Raw genomic sequence first — 25,871 nt, forward strand, 5'->3', positions numbered from 1 at the left:
ATATATATATATATATATATATATATATATATATATATATATATATATATTCACTCTTCTTTTCTGAAAACCCTTACAAATCTTCACCTTATCCTCCACAAGATAACTTGTGGGTGAAGAGGGTGGTGAGAGTAAGTGAGCTTGGGAAGGAGACTTGTGTGAGGAAGTACCAGGAGAAACTGAGTACAGAATAGAAAAAGGTGAGAACAATGGAAGTAAGGGGAGTGGGGGAGGAATGGGATGTATTTAGGGAATCAGTGATGGATTGCGCAAAAGATGCTTGTGGCATGAGAAGAGTGGGAGGTGGGTTGATTAGAAAGGGTAGTGAGTAGTGGGATAAAGAAGTAAGATTATTAGTAAAAGAGAAGAGAGAGGCATTTGGACGATTTTTGCAGGGAAAAAATGCAATTGAGTGGGAGATATATAAAAGAAACAGACAGGAGGTCAAGAAAAAGGTGCAAGAGGTAAAAAAGAGGGCAAATGAGAGTTGGGGTGAGAGAGTATCATTAAATTTTAGGGAGAATAAAAAGATGTTCTGGAAGGAGGTAAATAAAGTGCGTAAGACAAGGGAGCAAATGGGAACTTCATTGAAGGGCGCAAATGGGGAGGTGATAACAAGTAGTGGTAATGTGAGAAGGAGTTGGAGTGAGTATTTTGAAGGTTTGTTGAATGTGTTTGATGATAGAGTGGCAGATATAGGGTGTTTTGGTCGAGGTGGTGTGCAAAGTGAGAGGGTTAGGGAAAATGATTTGTTAAACAGAGAAGAGGTACTAAAAGCTTTGCGGAAGATGAAAGCCGGGAAGGCAGCAGGTTTGGATGGTATTGCAGTGGAATTTATTAAGAAAGGGGGTGACTGTGTTGTTGAATGGTTGGTAAGGTTATTTAATGTATGTATGACTCAGAGTGAGGTGCCTAAGGATTGGCGGAATGCGTGCATAGTGCCATTGTACAAAGGCAAAGGGAATAAGAGTGAGTGCTCAAATTACAGTGGTATAAGTTTGTTGAGTATTCCTGGTAAATTATATGGGAGGGTATTGATTGAGAGGGTGAAGGCATGTAAGGAGCATCAGATTGGGGAAGAGCAGTGTGGTTTCAGAAGTGGTAGAGGATGTGTGGATCAGGTGTTTGCTTTGAAGAATGTATGTGATAAATACTTAGAAAAGCAAATGGATTTGTATGTAGCATTTATGGATCTGGAGAAGGCATATGATAGAGTTGACAGAGATTCTCTGTGGAAGGTATGAAGAATATATGGTGTGGGAGGAAAGTTGTTAGAAGCAGTGAAATGTTTTTATCGAGGATGTAAGGCATGTGTACGTGTAGGAAGAGAGGAAAGTGATTAGTTCTCAGTGAATGTAGGTTTGCGGCAGGGGTGTGTGATGTCTCCATGGTTGTTTAATTTGTTTATGGATGGGGTGGTTAGGGAGGTGAATGCAAGAGTTTTGGAAAGAGGGGCAAGTATGAAGTCTGTTGTGGATGAGAGAGCTTGGGAAGTGAGTCAGTTGTTTTTCGCTGATGATACAGCGCTGGTGGCTGATTCATGTGAGAAACTGCAGAAGCTGGTGACTGAGTTTGTTAAAGTGTGTGAAAGAAGAAAGTTAAGTGTAAATGTGAATAAGAGCAAGGTTATTAGGTACAGTAGGGTTGAGGGTCAAGTCAATTGGGAGGTAGGTTTGAATGGAGAGAAACTGGAGGAAGTAAAGTGTTTTAGATATCTGGGAGTGGATCTGGCAGCGGATGGAACCATGGAAGCGGAAGTGGATCATAGAATGGGGGAGGGGGCGAAAATCCTGGGAGCCTTGAAGAATGTGTGGAAGTCGAGAACATTATCTCGGAAAGCAAAAATGGGTATGTTTGAAGGAATAGTGGTTCCAACAATGTTGTATGGTTGCGAGGCGTGGGCTATGGATAGGGTTGTGCTCAGGAGGGTGGATGTGCTGGACATGAGATGTTTGAGGACAATGTGTGGTGTGAGGTGGTTTGATCGAGTAAGTAACGTAAGGGTAAGAGAGATGTATGGAAATAAAAAGAGCGCGTTTGAGAGAGCAGAAAAGGGTGTTTTGTAATGGTTTGGGCACATGGAGAGAATGAGTGAGGAAAGATTGACCAAGAGGATATATGTGTCGGAGGTGGAGGGAACGAGAAGTGGGAGACCAAATTGGAGGTGGAAAGATGGAGTGAAAAAGATTTGTGTGATCGGGGCCTGAACATGCAGGAGGGTGAAAGGAGGGCAAGGAATAAGGTGAATTGGATCGATGTGGTATACCGGGGTTGACGTGCTGTCAGTGGATTGAATCAGGGCATGTGAAGCGTCTGGGGTAAACCATGGAAAGCTGTGTAGGTATGTATATTTGCGTGTGTGGACGTGTATGTATATACATGTGTATTGGGGTGGGTTTGGCCATTTCTTTCGTCTGTTTCCTTGCGCTACCTCGCAAACGCTGTAGACAGCGACAAAGCAAAAAAAAAAAAAAAGAAAATATATATATATATATATATATATATATATATATATATATATATATATATATATATTTATATTTTTGATTTGTCGCTGTCTCCGCGTTAGCGAGGTAGCGCAAGGAAACAGACGAAAGAATGGCCCAACCCACCCACATACACATGTATATACATACACGTCCACACACGCAAATATACATACCTATACATCTCAATGTACACATATATATACACACACAGACATATACATATATACACATGTACATAATTCATACTGTTTGCCTTTATTCGTTCCCATCGCCACTTCGCCACACATGGAACAACAACCCCCTCCCCCCCCTCATATGTGCGAGGTAGCGCTAGGAAAAGACACCGAAGGCCCCATTCGTTCACACTCAGTCTCTAGCTGTCATGTAAGAATGCACCGAAAACCACAGCTCCCTTTCCATATCCAGGCCTAACACACTTTCCATGGTTTACCCCAGACGCTTCACATGCCCTGGTTCAATCCATTGACAGCACGTCGACCCCGGTATACCACATCGTTCCAATTAACTGTATTCCTTGCACGCCTTTCACCCTGCTGCATGTTCAGGCCCCGATCACTCAAAATCTTTTTCACTCCATCTTTCCACCTCCAGTTTGGTCTCCCACTTCTCCTCGTTCCCTCCACCTCTGACACATATATCCTCTCTGTCAATCTTTCCTCACTCATTCTCTCCATGTGACCAAACCATTTCAAAACACTCTCTTCTGCTCTGTCAACCACGCTCTTTTTATTTCCACACATCTGTCTTACCCTTACATTACTTACTCGATCAAACCACCTCATATCACATATTGTCCTCAAACATCTAATTTCCAGCATATCCACCCTCCTGCGCACAACTCTATCCATAGCCCACGCCTCGCAACCATAAAACATTGTTGGAACCACTATTCCTTCAAACATACCCATTTTTGCTTTTCGAGATAATGTTCTCGACTTCCAAACATTCTTCAAGGCTCCCAAAATTTTCGTCCCCTCACCCACCCTATGATTCACTTCCGCTTCCATGGTTCCATCCTCTGCCAGATCCAATCCCAGATATCTAAAGCACTTCACTTCTTACAGTTTTTCTCCATTCAAGCTTACTTACCAATTGACTTGACCCTCAACCCTACTGTACCTAATAACCTTGCTCTTATTCACATATATATATATATATGATACAGCGCTGGTGGCTGATTCATGTGAGAAACTGCAGAAGCTGGTGACTGAGTTTGGTAAAGTGTGTGGAAGAAGAAAGTTAAGAGTAAATGTGAAAAAGAGCAAGGTTATTAGGTACAGTAGGGTTGAGGATCAAGTCAATTGGGAGGTGAGTTTGAATGGAGAAAAACTGGAGGAAGTGAAGTGTTTTAGATATCTGGGAGTGGATCTGGCAGCGGATGGAAACATGGAAGCGGAAGTGGATCATAGGGTGGGGGAGGGGGCGAAAATTCTGGGAGCCTTGAAGAATGTGTGGAAGTCGAGAACATTATCTCGGAAAGCAAAAATGGGTATGTTTGAAGGAATAGTGGTTCTAACAATGTAGTATGGTTGCGAGGCGTGGGCTATGGATAGAGTTGTGCGCAGGAGGATGGATGTGCTGGAAATGAGATGTTTGAGGACAATGTGTGGTGTGAGGTGGTTTGATCGAGTGAGTAACGTAAGGGTAAGAGAGATGTGTGGAAATAAAAAGAGCGTGGTTGAGAGAGCAGAAGAGGGTGTTTTGAAGTGGTTTGGGCACATGGAGAGAATGAGTGAGGAAAGATTGACCAAGAGGATATATGTGTCGGAGGTGGAGGGAACGAGGAGAAGAGGGAGACCAAATTGGAGGTGGAAAGATGGAGTGAAAAAGATTTTGTGTGATCGGGGCCTGAACATGCAGGGTTGACGTGCTGTCAGTGGATTGAATCAAGGCATATGAAGCGTCTGGGGTAAACCATGGAAAGCTGTGTAGGTGTGTATATTTGCGTGTGTGGACGTATGTATATACATGTGTATGGGGGGGGGGCAATTCTTTCGTCTGTTTCCTTGCGCTACCTCGCAAACGCGGGAGACAGCGACAAAGTATAATAGTAAATAATATATATATATATATATATATATATATATATATATATATATATATATATATATATATATATATATATATATATATATATATATATATATATATATATATATGTATACATCTCCCTTTTCCATAGCCAGAGGTTGAACCATTATGTGACATTCATTTTTTCATTTCACTTCAAGCTAGAAGTTTCAGTTTTCTAAATTGTTTCTTATATTTTTCATATGTATATATATGTATATGTGTGTGTGTGTATATATGTGCGTATGTATGTGTATGTATATTTTCATATATATTTTTTTTTTTTTTAAACTATTCGCCATTTCCCGCATTAGCGAGGTAGCGCTAAGAACAGAGGACTGGGCCTTTTTTGGAATATCCTCACCTGGCCCCCCTCTGTTCCTTCTTTTGGAAAATTTAAAAAAAGAAAAAGAGAGGGGAGGAATTCCAGCCCCCCGCTCCCTCCCCTTTTAGTCGCCTTATATATATATATATATATATATATATATATATATATATATATATATATATATATATATATATATATATATATATATATATATATATATATATTTTTTTTTTTTTTTTTTTTTTTTTTTATACTTTGTCGCTGTCTCCCGCGTTTGCGAGGTAGCGCAAGGAAACAGACGAAAGAAATGGCCCAACCCCCCCCCCCCCATTCACATGTACATACACACGTCCACACACGCAAATATACATACCTACACAGCTTCCATGGTTTACCCCAGACGCTTCACATGCCTTGCTTCAATCCACTGACAGCACGTCAACCCCTGTATACCACATGACTCCAATTCACTCTATTCTTGCCCTCCTTTCACCCTCCTGCATGTTCAGGCCCCGATCACACAAAATCTTTTCACTCCATCTTTCCACCTCCAATTTGGTCTCCCTCTTCTCCTCGTTCCCTCCACCTCCGACACATATATCCTCTTGGTCAATCTCTCCTCACTCATTCTCTCCATGTGCCCAAACCATTTCAAAACACCCTCTTCTGCTCTCTCAACCACGCTCTTTTTATTTCCACACATCTCTCTTACCCTTACGTTACTTACTCGATCAAACCACCTCACACCACACATTGTCCTCAAACATCTCATTTCCAGCACATCCATCCTCCTGCGCACATCTCTATCCATAGCCCACGCCTCGCAACCATACAACATTGTTGGAACCACTATTCCTCAAACATACCCATTTTTGCTTTCCGAGATAATGTTCTCGACTTCCACACATTTTTCAAGGCTCCCAAAATTTTCGCCCCCTCCCCCACCCTATGATCCACTTCCGCTTCCATGGTTCCATCCGCTGACAGATCCACTCCCAGATATCTAAAACACTTCACTTCCTCCAGTTTTTCTCCATTCAAACTCACCTCCCAATTGACTTGACCCTCACCCCTACTGTACCTAATAACCTTGCTCTTATTCACATTTACTCTCAACTTTCTTCTTCCACACACTTTACCAAACTCAGTCACCAGCTTCTGCAGTTTCTCACATGAATCAGCCACCAGCGCTGTATCATCAGCGAACAACAACTGACTCACTTCCCAAGCTCTCTCATCCCCAACAGACTTCATACTTGCCCCTCTTTCCAGGACTCTTGCATTTACCTCCCTTACAACCCCATCCATAAACAAATTAAACAACCATGGAGACATCACACACCCCTGCCGCAAACCTACATTCACTGAGAACCAATCACTTTCCTCTCTTCCTACACGTACACATGCCTTACATCCTCGATAAAAACTTTTCACTGCTTCTAACAACTTGCCTCCCACACCATATATTCTTAATACCTTCCACAGAGCATCTCTATCAACTCTATCATATGCCTTCTCCAGATCCATAAATGCTACATACAAATCCATTTGCTTTTCTAAGTATTTCTCACATACATTCTTCAAAGCAAACACCTGATCCACACATCCTCTACCACTTCTGAAACCGCACTGCTCTTCCCCAATCTGATGCTCTGTACATGCCTTCACCCTCTCAATCAATACCCTCCCATATAATTTACCAGGAATACTCAACAAACTTATACCTCTGTAATTTGAGCACTCACTCTTATCCCCTTTGCCTTTGTACAATGGCACTACGCACGCATTCCGCCAATCCTCAGGCACCTCACCATGAGTCATACATACATTAAATAACCTTACCAACCAGTCAACAATACAGTCACCCCCTTTCTTAATAAATTCCACTGCAATACCATCCAAACAGAGGTAGTAAAAGCTTTGCGGAAGATATATATATATATATATATATATATATATATATATATATATATTATACCTGGGGATAGGGGTGAAAGAATACTTCCCACGCATTCCTCGCGTGTCGTAGAAGGCGACTAGAGGGGACGGGAGGGGAGGGGCCAGAAATCCTCTCCTCCTTTTATTTTTTAACTTTCTAAAATGGGAAACAGAAGAAGGAGTCACGCGGGGAGTGCTCATACTCCTCGAAGGCTCAGACTGGGGTGTCTAAATGTGTGTGGATGTAACCAAGATGTGAAAAAAGGAGAGATAGGTAGTATGTTTGAGGAAAGGAACCTGGATGTTTTGGCTCTGAGTGAAACGAAGCTCAAGGGTAAAAGGGAAGAGTGGTTTGGGAATGTCTTGGGAGTAAAGTCAGGGGTTAGTGAGAGGACAAGAGCAAGGGAAGGAGTAGCAGTACTCCTGAAACAGGAGTTGTGGGAGAATGTGATAGAATGTAGGAAAATAAATTCTCGATTAATATGGGTAAAACTGAAAGTTGAGGGAGAGAGATGGGTGATTATTGGTGCATATGTACCTGGACATGAGAAGAAAGATCATGAGAGGCAAGTGTTTTGGGAGCAGCTGAATGAGTGTGTTAGTGGTTTTGATGCACGAGACCGGGTTATAGTGATGGGTGATTTGAATGCAAAGGTGAGTAATGTGGCAGTTGGGGGAATAATTGGTATACATGTTGTGTTCAGTGTTGTAAATGAAAATGGTTAAGAGCTTGTAGATTTATGTGCTGAAAAAGGACTGGTGATTGGGAATACCTGGTTTAAAAAGCGAGATATACATAAGTATACGTATGTAAGTAGGAGAGATGGCCAGAGAGCGTTATTGGATTACGTGTTAATTGACAGGTGCGCGAAAGAGAGACTTTTGGATGTTAATGTGCTGAGAGGTGCAACTGGAGGGATGTCTGATCATTATCTTGTGGAGGCTAAGGTGAAGATTTGTATGGGTTTTCAGAAAAGAAGAGTGAATGTTGGGGTGAAGAGGGTGGTGAGAGTAAGTGAGCTTGGGAAGGAGACTTGTGTGAGGAAGTACCAGGAGAGACTGAGTACAGAATGGAAAAAGGTGAGAATAATGGAAGTAAGGGGAGTGAGGGAGGAATGGGATGTATTTAGGGAATCAGTGATGGCTTGCGCAAAAGATGCTTGTGGCATGAGAAGAGTGGGAGGTGGGTTGATTAGAAAGGGTAGTGAGTGGTGGGATGAAGAAGTAAGATTATTAGTGAAAGAGAAGGGAGAGGCATTTGGACGATTTTTGCAGGGAAAAAATGAAATTGAGTGGGAGATGTATAAAAGAAAGAAACAGGAGGTCAAGAGAAAGGTGCAAGAGGTGAAAAAGAGGGCAAATGAGAGTTGGGGTGAGAGAGTATCATTAAATTTTAGTGAGAATGAAAAGATGTTCTGGAAGGAGGTAAATAAAGTGCGTAAGACAAGGTAGCAAATGGGAACTTCGGTGAAGGGCGCAAATGTGGAGGTGATAACAAGTAGTGGTGATGTAAGAAGGAGATGGAGTGAGTATTTTGAAAGTTTGTTGAATGTGTTTGATGATAGAGTGGCAGATATAGGGTGTTTTGGGCGAGGTGGTGTGCAAAGTGAGAGGGTTAGGGAAAATGATTTGGTAAACAGAGAAGAGGTACTAAAAGCTTTGCGGAAGATGAAAGCCGGCAAGGCAGCAGGTTTGGATGGTAATGCAGTGGAATTTATTAAAAAAGGGGGTGACTGTATTATTGACTGGTTGGTAAGGTTATTTAATGTATGTATGACTCATGGTGAGGTGCCTGAGGATTGGCGGAATGCGTGCATAGTGCCATTGTACAAAGGCAAAGGGGATAAGAGTGAGTGCTCAAATTACAGAGGTATAAGTTTGTTGAGTATTCTTGGTAAATTATATGGGAAGGTATTGATTGAGAGGTTGAAGGCATGTACTGAGCATCAGATTGGGGAAGAGCAGTGTGGTTTCAGAAGTGGTAGAGGATTTGTGGATCAGGTGTTTGCTTTGAAGAATGTATATGAGAAATACTTAGAAAAGCAAATGGATTTGTATGTAGCATTTATGGATCTGGAGAAGTGATATGATAGAGTTGATAGAGATGCTCTGTGGAAGGTGTTAAGAATATATGGTGTGTGAGGCAATTTGTTAGAAGCAGTGAAAAGTTTTTATCGAGGATTTAAGGCATGTGTACGTGTAGGAAGAGAGGAAAGTGATTGGTTCTCATTGAATCTAGGTTTTCGGCAGGGGAGTGTGATGTCTCCATGGTTGTTTCATTTATTTATGGATTGGGTTGTTAGGGAGGTAAATGCAAGAGTTTTGGAAGGAGGGGCAAGTATGAAGTCTGTTGGGGATGAGAGAGCTTGGGAAGTGGGTCAGTTGTTGTTCGCTGATGATACAGCGCTGGTGGCTGATTCATGTGAGAAATTGCAGAAGCTGGTGACTGAGTTTGGTAAAGTGTGTGAAAGAAGAAAGTTAAGAGTAAATGTGAATAAGAGCAAGGTTATTAGGTACAGTAGGGTTGAGGGTCAAGTCAATTGGGAGGTAAGTTTGAATGGAGCAAAACTGTATGAAGTAAAGTGTTTTAGATATCTGGGAGTGAATCTGGCAGCGGATGGAACCATGGAAGCGGAAGTGGATCATAGGGTGGGGGAGAGGCGAAAATCCTGGGAGCCTTGAAGAATGTGTGGAAGTCGAGAACATTATCTCGGAAAGCAAAAATGTGTATGTTTGAAGGAATAGTGGTTCCAACAATGTTGTATAGTTGCGAGGCCTGGGCTATGGATAGAGTTGTGCGCAGGAGGATGGCTGTGGTGGAAATGAGATGTTTGAGGACAATATGTGGTGTGAGGTGGTTTGATCGAGCAAGTAACGTAAGGGTAGGAGAGATGTGTGGAAATAAAAAGAGCGTGGTTGAGAGAGCAGAAGAGGGTGGTTTGAAATGGTTTGGGTACATGGAGAGAATGAGTGAGGAGAGATTGACCAAGAGGATATATGTGTCGGAGGTTGAGGGAACGAGGAGAAGTGGGAGACCAAATTGGAAGTGGAAAGATGGAGTGAAAAAGATTTTGTGTGATCGCGGCCTGAACATGCAGGAGGATGAAAGGAGGGCAAGGAATAGAGTGAATTGGATCGATGTGGTATACCGGGGTTGACGTGCTGTCAGTGGATTGAGTCAGGGCATGTGAAGCGTCTGGGGTAAACAATGGAAAGCTGTGTAGGTATGTATATTTGCGTGTGTGGACGTGTATGTATATACATATATATATATATATATATATATATATATATATATATATATATATATATATATATATATATATATATATATATATATATATATATATATATATATATATATATATATATATATTTTTTTTTTTTTTTTTTTATACTTTGTCGCTGTCTCCCGCGTTTGCGAGGTAGCGCAAGGAAACAGACGAAAGAAATGGCCCCCCCCCCATACACATGTACATACACTCGTCCACACACGCAAATATACATACCTACACAGCTTTCCATGGTTCACCCCAGACGCTTCACATGCCTTGCTTCAATCCACTGACAGCACGTCAACCCCTGTATACCACATGACTCCAATTCACATGACTCCAATATATATATATATATATTTATTTATTTTCTATTTATTTTGCTTTGTCGCTGTGTCCTGCGTTTGCGAGGTAGCGCAAGGAAACAGACGAAAGAAATGGCCCAACCCACCCCCATACACAATGTATATACATACACGTCCACACACTCAAATATACATACCTATACATCTCAATGTACACATATATATAAACACACAGACACATACATATATACCCATGCACATAATTCACACTGTCTGCCTTTGTTCATTCCTATCGCCACCTCGCCACACATGGAATACCATCCCCCTCCCCCCTCATGTGTGCGAGGTAGCACTAGGAAAAGACAACAAAGGCCCCATTCGTTCACACTCAGTCTCTAGCTGTCATGCAATAATGTCCGAAACCACAGCTCTCTTTCCACATCCAGGCCCCACACAATTTTCCATGGTTTACCCCAGACGCTTCACATGCCCTGATTCAATCCACTGACAGCACGTCAACCCCGGTATACCACATCGATCCAATTCACTCTATTCCTTGCCCTCCTTTCACCCTCCTTCATGTTTAGGCCTCGATCACACAAAATCTTTTTCACTCCATCTTTCCACCTCCAATTTGGTCTCCCACTTCTCCTCGTTCCCTCTACCTCCGACATATATATCCTCTTGGTCAATCTTTCCTCATTCATTTTCTACATGTGCCCAAACCATTTCAAAACACCCTCTTCTGCTCTCTCAACCATGCTCTTTTTATTTCCACACATTTCTCTTACCCTTACATTACTTACTCGATCAAACCACCTCACACAACACATTGTCCTCAAACATATCATTTCCAGCACATCCACCCTCCTGCGCACAACTCTATCCATAGCACACGCCTCGCAACCATACAACATTGTTGGAACCACTATTCCTTCAAACATACCCATTTTTGCTTTCCGAGATAATGTTCTCGACTTCCACACATTCTTCAAGGCTCCCAGGATTTTCGCGCCCTCCCCCACCCTATGATTCACTTCCGCTTCCATGGTTCCATCCGCTGACAGATCCACTCCCAGATATCTAAAACACTTTACTTCCTACAGTTTTTCTCCATTCAAACTTACCTCACAATTGACTTGACCCTCAACCCTACTGTACCTAATAACCTTCCTCTTATTCACATTTACTCTTAACTTTCTTCTTTCACACACTTTACCAAACTCAGTCACCAGCTTCTGCAGTTTCTCACATGAATCAGCCACCAGCGCTGTATCATCAGCGAACAACAACTGACTCACTTCCCAAGCGCTCTCATCCCCAACAGTCTTCATACTTGCCCTTCTTTCGAAATCTCTTGTATTTACCTCCCTAACAACCCCATCCATAAACAAATTAAACAACCATGGAGACATCACACACCCCTGCCGCAAACCTACATTCACTGAGAACCAATCACTTTCCTCTCTTCCTACACGTACACATGCCTTACATCCTCGATAAAAACTTTTCACTGCTTCTAACAACTTGGCTCCCACACCATATATTCTTAATACCTTCCATAGAGCATTTCTATCAACTCTATCATATGCCTTCTCCAGATCCATAAATGCTACATACAAATCCATTTGCTTTTCTAAGTATTTCTCACATACATTCTTCAAAGCAAACACCTGATCCACACATCCTGTACCACTTCTGAAACCACACTGCTCTTCCCCAATCTGATGCTCTGTACATGCCTTCACCCTCTAACTCAATACCCTCCCATATAATTTACCAGGAATAATCAACAAACTTATACCTCTCTAATTTGAGCACTCACTCTTAACGCCTTTGCCTTTGTACAATGGCACTATGCACGCATTCCGCCAGTCCTCAGTCACCTCACCATGAGTCATACATACATTAGATAACCTTACCAACTAGTCAACAATATAGTCACCCCGTTTTTGATAAATTCCACCGCAATACCTTCCAAACCTGCTGCCTTGCCGGCTTTCATCTTCCGCAAAGCTTTTACTACCTCTTCTCTGTTTACCAAATCATTTTCCCTAACCCTCTCACTTTGCACACCACCTCGACCAAAACACCCTCTATCTGCCACTCTATCATCAAACACATTCGACAAACCTTCAAAATACTCACTCCATCTCCTTCTCACACTACCACTACTTGTTATCACCTCCCCATTTGAGCCCTTCACTGAAGTTCCCATTTGCTCCCTTATCTTACTCACTTTATTTACCTCCTTCCAGAACATCTTTTTATTCTCCCTAAAATTTAATGATACTCTCTCACCCCAACTCTCATTTGCCCTCTTTTTCACCTCTTGCACCTTTCTCTTAACCTCCTGTCTCTTTCTTTAATACATCTCCCACTCAATTGCATTTTTACCCTGCAAAAATCATCCAAATGCCTCTCTCTTCTCTTTCACTAATAATCTTATATATATATATATATATATATATATATATATATATATATATATATATATATATATATATATATATATATATATATATATATATATATATATATATATATATATATATATATATATATATATATATATATTTTTTTTTTTTTTTATACTTTGTCGCTGTCTCCCGCGTTTGCGAGGTAGCGCAAGGAAACAGACGAAAGAAATGGCCCAACCCCCCCCCATACACATGTATATACATACGTCCACACACGCAAATATACATACCTACACAGCTTTCCATGGTTTACCCCAGACGCTTCACATGCCTAGATTCAATCCACTGACAGCACGTCAACCCCGGTATACCACATCGCTCCAATTCACTCTATTCCTTGCCCTCCTTTCACCCTCCTGCATGTTCAGGCCCCGATCACACAAAATCTTTTTCACTCCATCTTTCCACCTCCAATTTGGTCTCCCTCTTCTCCTCGTTCCCTCCACCTCCGACACATATATCCTCTTGGTCAATCTTTCCTCACTCATTCTCTCCATGTGCCCAAACCACTTCAAAACACCCTCTTCTGCTCTCTCAACCACGCTCTTTTTATTTCCACACATCTCTCTTACCCTTACGTTACTCACTCGATCAAACCACCTCACACCACACATTGTCCTCAAACATCTCATTTCCAGCACATCCATCCTCCTGCGCACAACTCTATCCATAGCCCACGCCTCGCAACCATACAACATTGTTGGAACCACTATTCCTTCAAACATACCCATTTTTGCTTTCCGAGATAATGTTCTCGACTTCCACACATTCTTCAAGGCCCCCAGAATTTTCGCCCCCTCCCCCACCCTATGATCCACTTCCGCTTCCATGGTTCCATCCGCTGCCAGATCCACTCCCAGATATCTAAAACACTTCACTTCCTCCAGTTTTTCTCCATTCAAACTCACCTCCCAATTGACTTGACCCTCAACCCTACTGTACCTAATAACCTTGCTCTTATTCACATTTACTCTTAACTTTCTTCTTCCACACACTTTACCAAACTCAGTCACCAGCTTCTGCAGTTTCTCACATGAATCAGCCACCAGCGCTGTATCATCAGCGAACAACAACTGACTCACTTCCCAAGCTCTCTCATCCCCAACAGACTTCATACTTGCCCCTCTTTCCAAAACTCTTGCATTTACCTCCCTAACAACCCCATCCATAAACAAATTAAACAACCATGGAGACATCACACACCCCTGCCGCAAACCTACATTCACTGAGAACCAATCACTTTCCTCTCTTCCTACACGTACACATGCCTTACATCCTCGATAAAAACTTTTCACTGCTTCTAACAACTTTCCTCCCACACCAAGACACGGTGACTGGTCTACCCCCAGGATTGCCCACCTCACACAAGCCTCGCTAAAGTGACGGCTCCACCACTTCACTTGCTGGAACCCTCATCGCATGACCGTCACTCACCATCACAACCCAGCAAAAAAATGGATGTGTGTGGATGTAACCAAGATGTGAAGACCCTTACTGGAAAAACAATCACTCTTGAAGTAGAACCTTCAGACACAATTGAAAATGTGAAGGAAAATAGTGAAATTGGAAAAAAATGTAGCTTTGACATTGAAGCTTATTGATACAGTGGTTAAATTGATGAGAACTGCTATTGACGTTTGTGTAAATGAATTATACATTTCCTTTTTTCCATAGCCAGAGGTTGAACCATTATGTGACATTCATTTTTTTCCATTCATTTCAAGCTAGAAGTTTCAGTTTTCTAAATTGTTTCTTACATTTTTCATATGTATATATATGTATGTGTGTGTGTGTGTATATGTGCGTATGTATGTGTATGTGTGTGTAAGTGTATATGTATATATATATGTATATTATCCCTGGGGATAGGGGTGAAAGAATACTTCCCACGTATTCCTCGCGTGTCGTAGAAAGCGACTAGAGGGGACGGGAGCGGGGGGCCAGAAATCCTCCCCTCCTTGTATTAACTTTCTAAAATGGGAAACAGAAGAAGGAGTCACGCGGGGAGTGCTCATCCTCCTCGAAGGCTCAGAGTGGGGTGCCTAAATGTGTGTGGATGTAACCAAGATGTGAAAAAAGGAGAGATAGGTAGTATGTTTGAGGAAAGGAACCTGGATGTTTTGGCTCTGAGTGAAACGAAGCTCAAGGGTAAAGGGGAAGAGTGGTTTGGGAATGTCTGGGGAGTAAAGTCAGGGGTTAGTGAGAGGACAAGAGCAAGGGAAGGAGTAGCAATACTCCTGAAACAGGAGTTGTGGGAGTATGTGATAGAGTGTAAGAAAGTAAATTCTCGATTAATATGGGTAAAACTGAAAGTTGATGGAGAGAGGTGGGTGATTATTGGTGCATATGCACCTGGGCATGAGAAGAAAGATCAAGAGAGGCAAGTGTTTTGGGAGCAGCTGAATGAGTGTGTTAGTGGTTTTGATGCACGAGACCGGGTTATAGTGATGGGTGATTTGAATGCAAAGGTGAGTAATGTGGCAGTTGAGGGAATAATTGGTATACATGGGGTGTTCAGTGTTGTAAATGGAAATGGTGAAGAGCTTGTAGATTTATGTGCTGAAAAAGGACTGATGATTGGGAATACCTGGTTTAAAAAGCGAGATATACATAAGTATACTTATGTAAGTAGGAGAGATGGCCAGAGAGCGTTATTGGATTACGTGTTAATTGACAGGCGTGCGAAAGAGAGACTTTTGGATGTTAATGTGCTGAGAGGTGCAACTGGAGGGATGTCTGATCATTATCTTGTGGAGGCTAAGGTGAAGATCTGTATGGGTTTTCAGAAAAGAAGAGTGAATGTTGGGGTGAAGAGGGTGGTGAGAGTAAGTGAGCTTGAGAAGGAGACCTGTGTGAGGAAGTACCAGGAGAGACTGAGTACAGAATGGAAAAAGGTGAGAACAATGGAAGCAAGGGGAGTGGGGGAGGAATGGGATGTATTTAGGGAATCAGTGATGGATTGCGCAAATGATGCTTGTGGCATGAGAAGAGTGGGAGGTGGGTTGATTAGAAAGGGTAGTGAGTGGTGGGATGAAGAAGTAAGAGTATTAGTGAAAGAGAAGAGAGAGGCATTTGGACGATTTTTGCAGGGAAAAAATGCAATTGAGTGGGAGATGTATAAAAGAAAGAGACAGGAGGTCAAGAGAAAGGTGCAAGAGGTGAAAAAAAGGTCAAATGAGAGTTGGGGTGAGAGAGTATCATTAAATTTTAGGGAGAATAAAAAGATGTTCTGGAAGGAGGTAAATAAAGTGCGTAAGACAAGGGAGCAAATGGGAACTTCAGTGAAGGGCGCAAATGAGGAGGTGATAACAAGTAGTGGTGATGTGAGAAGGAGATGGAGTGAGTATTTTGAAGGTTTGTTGAATGTGTTTGATGATAGAGTGGCAGATATAGGGTGTTTTGCTCGAGGTGGTGTGCAAAGTGAGAGGGTTAGGGAATTATATAAGATTATTAGTGAAAGAGAAGAGAGAGGCATTTGGACGATTTTTTAGACGATAGTTTTTTTAGACGTCTTCAGAAATGCTGGTGTACCTGTCGACTTTGAAGAACACTATCTAACAGAGTTGTATGGAAGGAAGTCAGATAGTCTGGATGATGTTGTGGAAAGTATCCGACGCAATGGGATTTGTCTGAAAGGCATTTTGGCCACCCCTGACCATAGCTCTGATGGAGAACTCAAGACCCTCTATATGAAGCTAAGAGATGAACTGGATCTGTTTGCCAATGTTGTTCATGTCAAGTCCTTGAATGGTCTCAGCGTTCGACATAAGAATGTGGATATGGTTGTCATTCGTGAGCAGACAGAAGGTGAATACTCTGCTCTTGAACATGAGAGTGTAGCAGGAGTTGTTGAATGTCTCAAGATCATGACCCGTGAGAAGTGCCGACGCATTGCCAAGTTTGCCTTTGATTATGCTACAAAATATGAACGAAAGAGGGTAACAGCTGTTCATAAGGCTAATATCATGAAGCTTGGTGATGGACTATTTCTCAGACAGTGTGAAGAGGTGGCTGCAATGTACCCTCATATAGAATTTAGCAATATGATCATCGACAACTGCACAATGCAGCTGGTGTCCAACCCTCATGAGTTTGATGTGTTGGTACTCCCCAACCTTTATGGTAACATTGTGGATAATCTTGCTGCTGGTCTGGTGGGTGGTGCAGGTGTGGTTGCTGGAGCTTCATATTCCAGCAATGCTGTTGTATTTGAGCCAGGAGCACGTCATACGTTTAGTGAAGCTGTGGGTAAGAATGTAGCCAATCCAACTGCAATGCTTTTAGCTTCTGCAAACTTGCTGAATCATATTAATCTCCAATACTATGGGGACTTGATAAAAAGTGCTGTTGATCGTGTTATTCGAGTTGGAAGGGTACGGACCAAGGATATGGGAGGCCATTCAACAACCTTTGACTTTTCTCAGGCTGTTATTGCCAGCTTGAATTACTGAAAATGCAGGAAATTTCACATTTTCAAATGTCTAATATGAACTTATGATCCTGAAGATTTAATGAAGTTGGTAGTATTAGCCCCATTTAGTGAAAAATTTCATCCCAGATATCATATCCATTTCATCCTTCATGTACAGGCAATAGAATCTTTGATATATCACAATTATTAAGCCATGTCAACCTATAGTTGTTTTACTGCAGATTTAATTTCCTAGATAAAAGTGAATTTATCCCTGGGGATAGGGGTGAAAGAATACTTCCCACGTATTCCCTGCGTGTCGTAGAAGGCGACTAAAAGGGAAGGGAGCGGGGGGCTGGAAATCCTCCCCTCTCGTTTTTTTTTAATTTTCCAAAAGAAGGGACAGAGAAGGGGGCCATTTGAGGATATTCCCTCAAAGGTCCAGTCCTTTGTTCTTAACGCAACCTCGCTAATGCGGGAAATGGCGAATAGTATGAAAGATATATATATATATATATATATATATATATATATATATATATATATATATATATATATATATATATATATATATATATATATATATAAGATTATTAGAGAAAGAGAAGAGAGAGGCATTTGGACGATTTTAGGAGGGAAAAAATGCAATTGAGTGGGAGATCTTATATATATATATATATATATATATATATATATATATATATATATATATATATATATATATATATATTTTTTTTTTATTATACTTTGTCGCTGTCTCCCGCGTTTGCGAGGTAGCGCAAGGAAACAGACGAAAGAAATGGCCCCCCCCCCCCCAATACACATGTATATATATACGTCCACACACGCAAATATACATACCTACACAGCTTTCCATGGTTTACCCCAGACGCTTCACATGCCTTGATTCAATCCACTGACAGCACGTCAACCCCGGTATACCACATCGCTCCAATTCACTCTATTCCTTGCCCTCCTTTCACCCTCCTGCATGTTCAGGCCCCGATCACACAAAATCTTTTTCACTCCATCTTTCCACCTCCAATTTGGTCTCCCTCTTCTCCTTGTTCCCTCCACCTCCGACACATATATCCTCTTGGTCAATCTTTCCTCACTCATCCTCTCCATGTGCCCAAACCACTTCAAAAAACCCTCTTCTGCTCTCTCAACCACGCTCTTTTTATTTCCACACATCTCTCTTACCCTTACGTTACTCACTCGATCAAACCACCTCACACCACACATTGTTCTCAAACATCTCATTTCCAGCACATCCATCCTCCTGCGCACAACTCTATCCATAGCCCACGCCTCGCAACCATACAACATTGTTGGAACCACTATTCCTTCAAACATACCCATTTTTGCTTTCCGAGATAATGTTCTCGACTTCCACACATTCTTCAAGGCCCCCAGAATTTTCGCCCCCTCCCCCACCCTATGATCCACTTCCGCTTCCATGGTTCCATCCGCTGCCAGATCCACTCCCAGATATCTAAAACACTTCACTTCTCCAGATTTTCTCCATTCAAACTCACCTCCCAATTGACTTGACCCTCAACCCTACTGTACCTAATAACCTTGCTCTTATTCACATTTACTCTTAACTTTCTTCTTCCACACACTTTACCAAACTCAGTCACCAGTTTCTGCAGTTTCTCACATGAATCAGCCACCAGCGCTGTATCATCAGCGAACAACAACTGACTCACTTCCCAAGCTTTCTCATCCCCAACAGACTTCATACTTGCCCCTCTTTCCAAAACTCTTGCATTTACCTCCCTAACAACCCCATCCATAAACAAATTAAACAACCATGGAGACATCACGCACCCCTGCCGCAAACCTACATTCACTGAGAACCAATCACTTTCCTCTCTTCCTACACGTACACATGCCTTACATCCTCGATAAAAACTTTTCACTGCTTCTAACAACTTTCCTCCCACACCATATATTCTTAATACCTTCCAAAGAGCATCTCTATCAACTCTATCATATGCCTTCTCCAGATCCATAAATGCTACATACAAATTCATTTGCTTCTCTAAGTATTTCTCACATACATTCTTCAGAGCAAAAACCTGATCCACACATCCTGTACCACTTCTGAAACCACACTGCTCTTCCCCAATCTGATGCTCTGTACATGCCTTCACCCTCTCAATCAATACCCTCCCATATAATTTACCAGGAATACTCAACAAACTTATACCTCTGTAATTTGAGCAGTCACTCTTATCCCCTTTGCCTTTGTACAATGGCACTATGCACGCATTCCGCCAATCCTCAGGCACCTCACCATATATATATATATATATATATATATATATATATATATATATATATATATATATATATATATATATATATATATATATATATATATATATATATATATATATATATCTATATATATATATATATATTTATATACATATATATATATATATGTAAGAGTGAGTGCTCAAATTACAGAGGTATAAGTTAGTTGAGTATTCCTGGCAAATTATATGGGAGGGTATTCATTGAGAGGGTGAAGGCATGTACAGAGCATCAGATTGGGGAAGAGCAGTGTGGTTTCAGAAGTGGTAGAGGATGTGTGGATCAGGTGTTTGCTTTGGAGAAAATATGTGAGAAATACTTAGAAAAGGAAATGGATTTGTATGTAGCATTTATGGATCTGGAGAAGGCATATGATAGAGTTGATAGAGATGCTCTGTGGAAGGTATTAAGAATATATGTTGTAGGAGGCAAGTTGTAAGAAGCAGTGAAAATTTTTTATCGAGGATGTAAGGCATGTGTACGTGTAGGAAGAGAGGAAAGTGATTGGTTCTCAGTGAATGTAGGTTTGCGGCAGGGGTGTGTGGTGTCTCCATGGTTGTTTAATTTGTTTATGGATGGGGTTGTTAGGGAGGTGAATGCAAGTTTTGGAAAGAGGGGCAAGTATGAAGTCTGTTGGGGATGAGAGAGCTTGGGAAGTGAGTCAGTTTTTGTTCGCTGATGGTACAGCGCTGGTGGCTGATTCATTTGAGAAACTGCAGAAGCTGGTGACTGAATTTGGTAAAGTGTGTGAAAGAAGAAAGTTAAGGGTAAATGTGAATAAGAACAAGGTTATTAGGTACAGTAGGGTTGAGGGTCAAGTCAATTGGGAGGTGAGTTTGAATGGAGAAAAACTGGAGGAAGTGAAGTGTTTTAGATATCTGGGAGTGGATCTGGCAGCGGATGGAAACATGGAAGCGGAAGTGGATCATAGGGTGGGGGAGGGGGCGAAAATTCTGGGAGCCTTGAAGAATGTGTGGAAGTCGAGAACATTATCTCGGAAAGCAAAAATGGGTATGTTTGAAGGAATAGTGGTTCCAACAATGTTGTATGGTTGCGAGGCGTGGACTATGGATAGAGTTGTGCGCAGGAGGATGGATGTGCTGGAAATGAGATGTTTGAGGACAATGTGTGGTGTGAGGTGGTTTGATCGAGTAAGTAACGTAAGGGTAAGAGAGATGTGTGGAAATAGAAAGAGCGTGGTTGAGAGAGCAGAAGAGGGTGTTTTGAAATGGTTTGGTCACATGGAGAGAATGAGTGAGGAAAGATTGACCAAGAGGATATTTGTGTCGGAGGTGGAGGGAACGAGGAGAAGAGGGAGACCAAATTGGAGGTGGAAAGATGGAGTGAAAAAGATTTTGTATGATCGGGGCCTGAACATGCAGGAGGGTGAAAGGAGGGCAAGGAATAGAGTGAATTGGAGCGATGTGGTATACCGGGGTTGACGTGCTGTCAGTGGATTGAATCAAGGCATGTGAAGCGTCTGGGGTAAACCATGGAAAGCTGTGTAGGTATGTATATTTGCGTGTGTGGACGTATGTATATACATGTGTATGGGGGTGGGTTGGGCCATTTCTTTCGTCTGTTTCCTTGCGCTACCTCGCAAACGCGGGAGACAGCGACAAAAAAAAAAAAAAAAATATATATATATATATATATATATATATATATATATATATATATATATATATATATATATATATATATATATATATATATATTGTTGACTGGTTGGTAAGGATATTTAATATATGTATGACTCATGGTGAGGTGCCTGGGGATTGGCGGAATGCGTGCATAGTGCCATTGTACAATGCAAAGGGGATAAGAGTGAGTGCTCAAATTACAGAGGTATAAGTTTGTTGAGTATTCCTGGCAAATTATATGGGAGGGTATTGATTGAGAGGGTGAAGGCATGTACAGAGCATCAGATTGGGGAAGAGCAGTGTGGTTTCAGAAGTGGTAGAGGATGTGTGGATCAGGTGTTTGCTTTGAAGAATGTATGTGAGAAATACTTAGAAAAGCAAATGGATTTGTATGTAACATTTATGGATCTGGAGAAGGCATATGATAGAGTTGATAGAGATGCTCTGTGGAAGGTATTAAGAATATATGGTGTGGGAGGCAAGTTGTTAGAAGCAGTGAAATGTTTTTATCGATGATGTAAGGCATGTGTACGTGTGGGAATAGAGGAAAGTGATTGGTTCTCAGTGAATATAGGTTTGCGGCAGGGGTGTGTGATGTCTCCATGGTTGTTTAATTTGTTTATGGATGGGGTTGTTAGGGAGGTAAATGCAAGAGTTTTGGAAAGAGGGGCAAGTATGAAGTCTGTTGGGGATGAGAGAGCTTGGGAAGTGAGTCAGTTGTTGTTCGCTGATGATACAGCGCTGGTGGCTGATTCATGTGAGAAAATGCAGAAGCTGGTGACTGAGTTTGGTAAAGTGTGTGAAAGAAGAAAGTTAAGAGTAAATGTGAATAAGAGCAAGGTTATTAGGTACAGTAGGGTTGAGGGTCAATTCAATTGGGAGGTGAGTTTGAATGGAAAGAAACTGGAGGAAGTGAAGTGTTTTAGATATCTGGGAGTGGATCTGGCTGCGGATGGAACTATGGAAGCGGAAGTGGATCATAGGGTGGGGGAGGGGGCGAAAATTCTGGGAGCCTTGAAGAATGTGTGGAAGTCGAGAACATTATCTCGGAAAGCAAAAATGGGTATGTTTGAAGGAATAGTGGTTCCAACAATGTTGTATGGTTGCGAGGCGTGGACTATGGATAGAGTTGTGCGCAGGAGGATGGATGTGCTGGAAATTAGATGTTTGAGGACAATGTGTGTTGTGAGGTGGTTTGATCGAGTGAGTAACGTAAGGGTTAGAGAGATGTGTGGAAATAAAAAGAGCGTGGTTGAGAGAGCAGAAGAGGGTGTTTTGAAATGGTTTGGTCACATGGAGAGAATTAGTGAGGAAAGATTGACCAAGAGGATATATGTGTCGGAGGTGGAGGGAACGAGGAGAAGAGGGAGACCAAATTGGAGGTGGAAAGATGGAGTGAAAAAGATTTTGTGTGATCGGGGCCTGAACATGCAGGAGGGTGAAAGGAGGGCAAGGAATAGAGTGAATTGGAGCGATGTGGTATACCGGGGTTGACGTGCTGTCAGTGGATTGAATCAAGGCATGTGTATGGGGGTGGGTTGGGCCATTTCTTTCGTCTGTTTCCTTGCGCTACCTCGCAAACGCCGGAGACAGCGACAAAGAAAAAAAAAAAAAAAAATATATATATATATATATATATATATATATATATATATATATATATATATATATATATATATATATATATATATATATATATATATATATATATATATATATATATATATATATAAGATTATTAGTGAAAGAGAAGAGAGAGGCATTTGGCCGATTTTTGCAGGGAAAAAATGCAATTGAGTGGGAGATGTATAAAAGAAAGAGACAGGAGGTCAAGAAAAAGGTGCAAGAGGTGAAAAAGAGGGCAAATGAGAGTTGGGTGAGAGAGTATCATTAAATTTTAGGGAGAATAAAAAGATGTTCTGGAACATTATCTCGGAAAGCAAAAATGGGTATGTTTGAAGGAATAGTGGTTCCAACAATGTCTCATGGTTGCGAGGCATGGGCTATGGATAGAGTTGTGCGTAGGAGGGTGGATGTTCTGGAAATGAGATGTTTGAGGACAATGTATGGTGTGAGGTGGTTTGATGGAGTAAGTAATGTAAGGGTAAGAGAGATGTATGGAAATAAAAAGAGCGTGGTTGAGAGAGCAGAAGGGGGTGTTTTGAAATGGTTTGGGCACATGGAGAGAATGAGTGAGGAAAGATTGACCAAGAGGATATATGTGGCGGAGGTGGAGGGAACGAGGAGAAGTGGGAGACCAAATTGGAGGTAGAAAGATGGAGTGAAAAAGATTTTGAATGATCGGGGCCTGAACATGCCAAAGGCGGGTAAGGAATAAAGTGAATTGGATCGATGTGGTATATCGGGGTCGACGTGCTGTCAATGGATTGAATCAGGGCATGTGAAGCGTCTGGGGTAAACCATGGAAAGTTGTGTGGGGCCTGGATGTGGAAATGGAGCTGTGGTTTCGGGTATTATTACATGACAGCTAGAGACTGAGTGTGAACGAATGGGGCCTTTATTGTCTTTTCCTAGAGTTACCACGCACACATGAGGGGGGAGGGGGATGGTATTCCATGTGTGGCGACGTGGCGATAGGAATAAATAAAGGCAGACAGTATGAATTATGTACGTGTGTATGTATGTATATATCTGTATGTGTATATATATGTGTACATTGAGATGTATAGGTATGTATATTTGGGTGTGTGGACGTGTATGTATATACATGTGTATGGGGGTGGGTTGGGCCACTTCTTTCGTCTGTTTCCTTGCGCTACCTCGCAAACGCGGGATACGGCGACAAAGGAAAATGAATATATATATATATATATATATATATATATATATATATATATATATATATATATATATATATATATATATATATATATATATATATATATATATGAAGTTATTATTCCGAATAAGAATTTATATCACCTACGTACAAATGAATATGTATGCCCCATTGATTCATGCACAAATAACGTCAGACTAGCGTGCAGTATAGGCAATGTTGTCACAGGATGTAAGATTAGATTAGTAAATACGTGAGTGAATACAGATTTCAGTGGAGAGAAAAGGAGAACATGGCAGTTACCTTCAAGCAAAGTTATACTCCAGACCCTTCTTAATGAGATAACCGAAACAAATTTGTATGCAAGAGACATTTGTTTTCCAAGCCACACTTTGACTTCAATCCAACACCAACAGTTGAAGTAAGTAATTACTCGCGTCCAGCTCACCCCTCGACGTAACTAACCATGGCTCGAGGTATGTCTGTTTTGCTGGATATTTGTGCTTGCATCGGTACCTCAGCACCCGACCATGATAAATGCATTTGGCAGAGTGTACACTCGTATGCAAAAGTCGTGGGACATGCGAGAGATCTTGGCTCGTACGTAGCCGATGGCGTGACGAGCCCTCTGCCTCTACATACCGAGACGTTGAGTGCTGCTTCGGTCATTCCACTCGCAAGACGTATGTCCGAGACCGTATATATCAAAACACTGATAAATTCAGATGTGCTCTGGGTATGCAGATGTCAGCATTCTCTGTGATGTGATTGACAATGACGTGAACAGAGTACCAGCAAAGGTCTTACGTTTGACGGAAGTGGCCACCTGTTTGGTCGTAACGGACGAATCATCAGCCATATCTCCCAGCTGTAGAATCATGGCATTTGAATATAGTACCTGACCCATCATGGAGATTTAACACTAACGAGCAATATTGACAACTGACCACTGTGGATAATGGTACACCACACTGTCTCAAAGAGTTGAAAGCCTCCAGCTCCATTCGGGAGTAGATCTTCAGCGTGTTGGCCATTATGCATGAATGATGCCAGCTTCTAGCAGCAATATTATCTCAGAGGTGGACTGTGATCGATGACCCACCGTCTTGGAGGGGGAACATACCTGCCCTGATGTTTCCAACTTCCTTTCTTGTCTTTTCTGTCTGTCACTATCTTTGTGTCTTTTAATCTAAATACTTTTTTCCCCTGGCTGCTCTCTCTCTCTCTCTCTCTCTCTCTCTCTCTCTCTCTCTCTCTCTCTCTCTCTCTCTCTCTCTCTCTCTCTCTCTCTCTCTCTCTCTCTCTCTCTCTCTCTCTCTCTCTCTCTCTCTCTCTCTCAAGCACAAGACGTAGAATTTATTCCATCTCTGTAATGAGTCCAGCCCGGTTCATCCCTTTCTTGTACGTGGCCTGGTTCTCCGTCGGACCCGACGGCCTTTGAGCTGCGTCAGCCGACGGACGGCGGGATTCCGCTCCACGGATATTGGTCCGGGACGGCTTCCTGTGGAGCCCTCCTGCCTCCCACCCCTCCTTCCCACTCCCAGAGGGTGACCGATTCTTACCACCTCACACAAGACTTATTTGCTTTGGAGAAGAATACGCCAAGGGTACACGATGGGGATGCTGGTTTGTGGGTGAATAGGTCAGGGGTACGAATGATACTACTTATGAGGAGAACAGATCAGGGGGTAAATGATAATGCTGTCTACTGAGTCGTATCTTGCCTGTTACCACTTCCCCATTTACCCCCTTCACCGATACTTTCATTTGGTCTCTTGTTTTTCTC

At 41.8% G+C, this 25,871-nt stretch overlaps 1 protein-coding gene across 1 annotated transcript in view; it reads left to right on the plus strand.

The window, feature by feature from the left end:
- LOC139762789 (isocitrate dehydrogenase [NAD] subunit beta, mitochondrial-like) overlaps nucleotides 1-17,580 on the plus strand; it is a 24,266-nt gene extending 6,686 nt beyond the window's left edge. Inside the window, exon 2 of the mRNA XM_071687944.1 lies at nucleotides 16,398-17,580. Within this exon, the coding sequence (XP_071544045.1) occupies nucleotides 16,398-17,357 (960 nt within the window). The 3' untranslated portion in view covers nucleotides 17,358-17,580. The remainder of the gene's footprint in view (nucleotides 1-16,397) is intronic.
- The last annotated feature ends 8,291 nt before the right edge of the window (nucleotides 17,581-25,871 follow it).

The sequence above is a fragment of the Panulirus ornatus genome, chromosome 44, assembly GCF_036320965.1.
Source record: "Panulirus ornatus isolate Po-2019 chromosome 44, ASM3632096v1, whole genome shotgun sequence".
Taxonomy (NCBI): domain Eukaryota; kingdom Metazoa; phylum Arthropoda; class Malacostraca; order Decapoda; family Palinuridae; genus Panulirus; species Panulirus ornatus.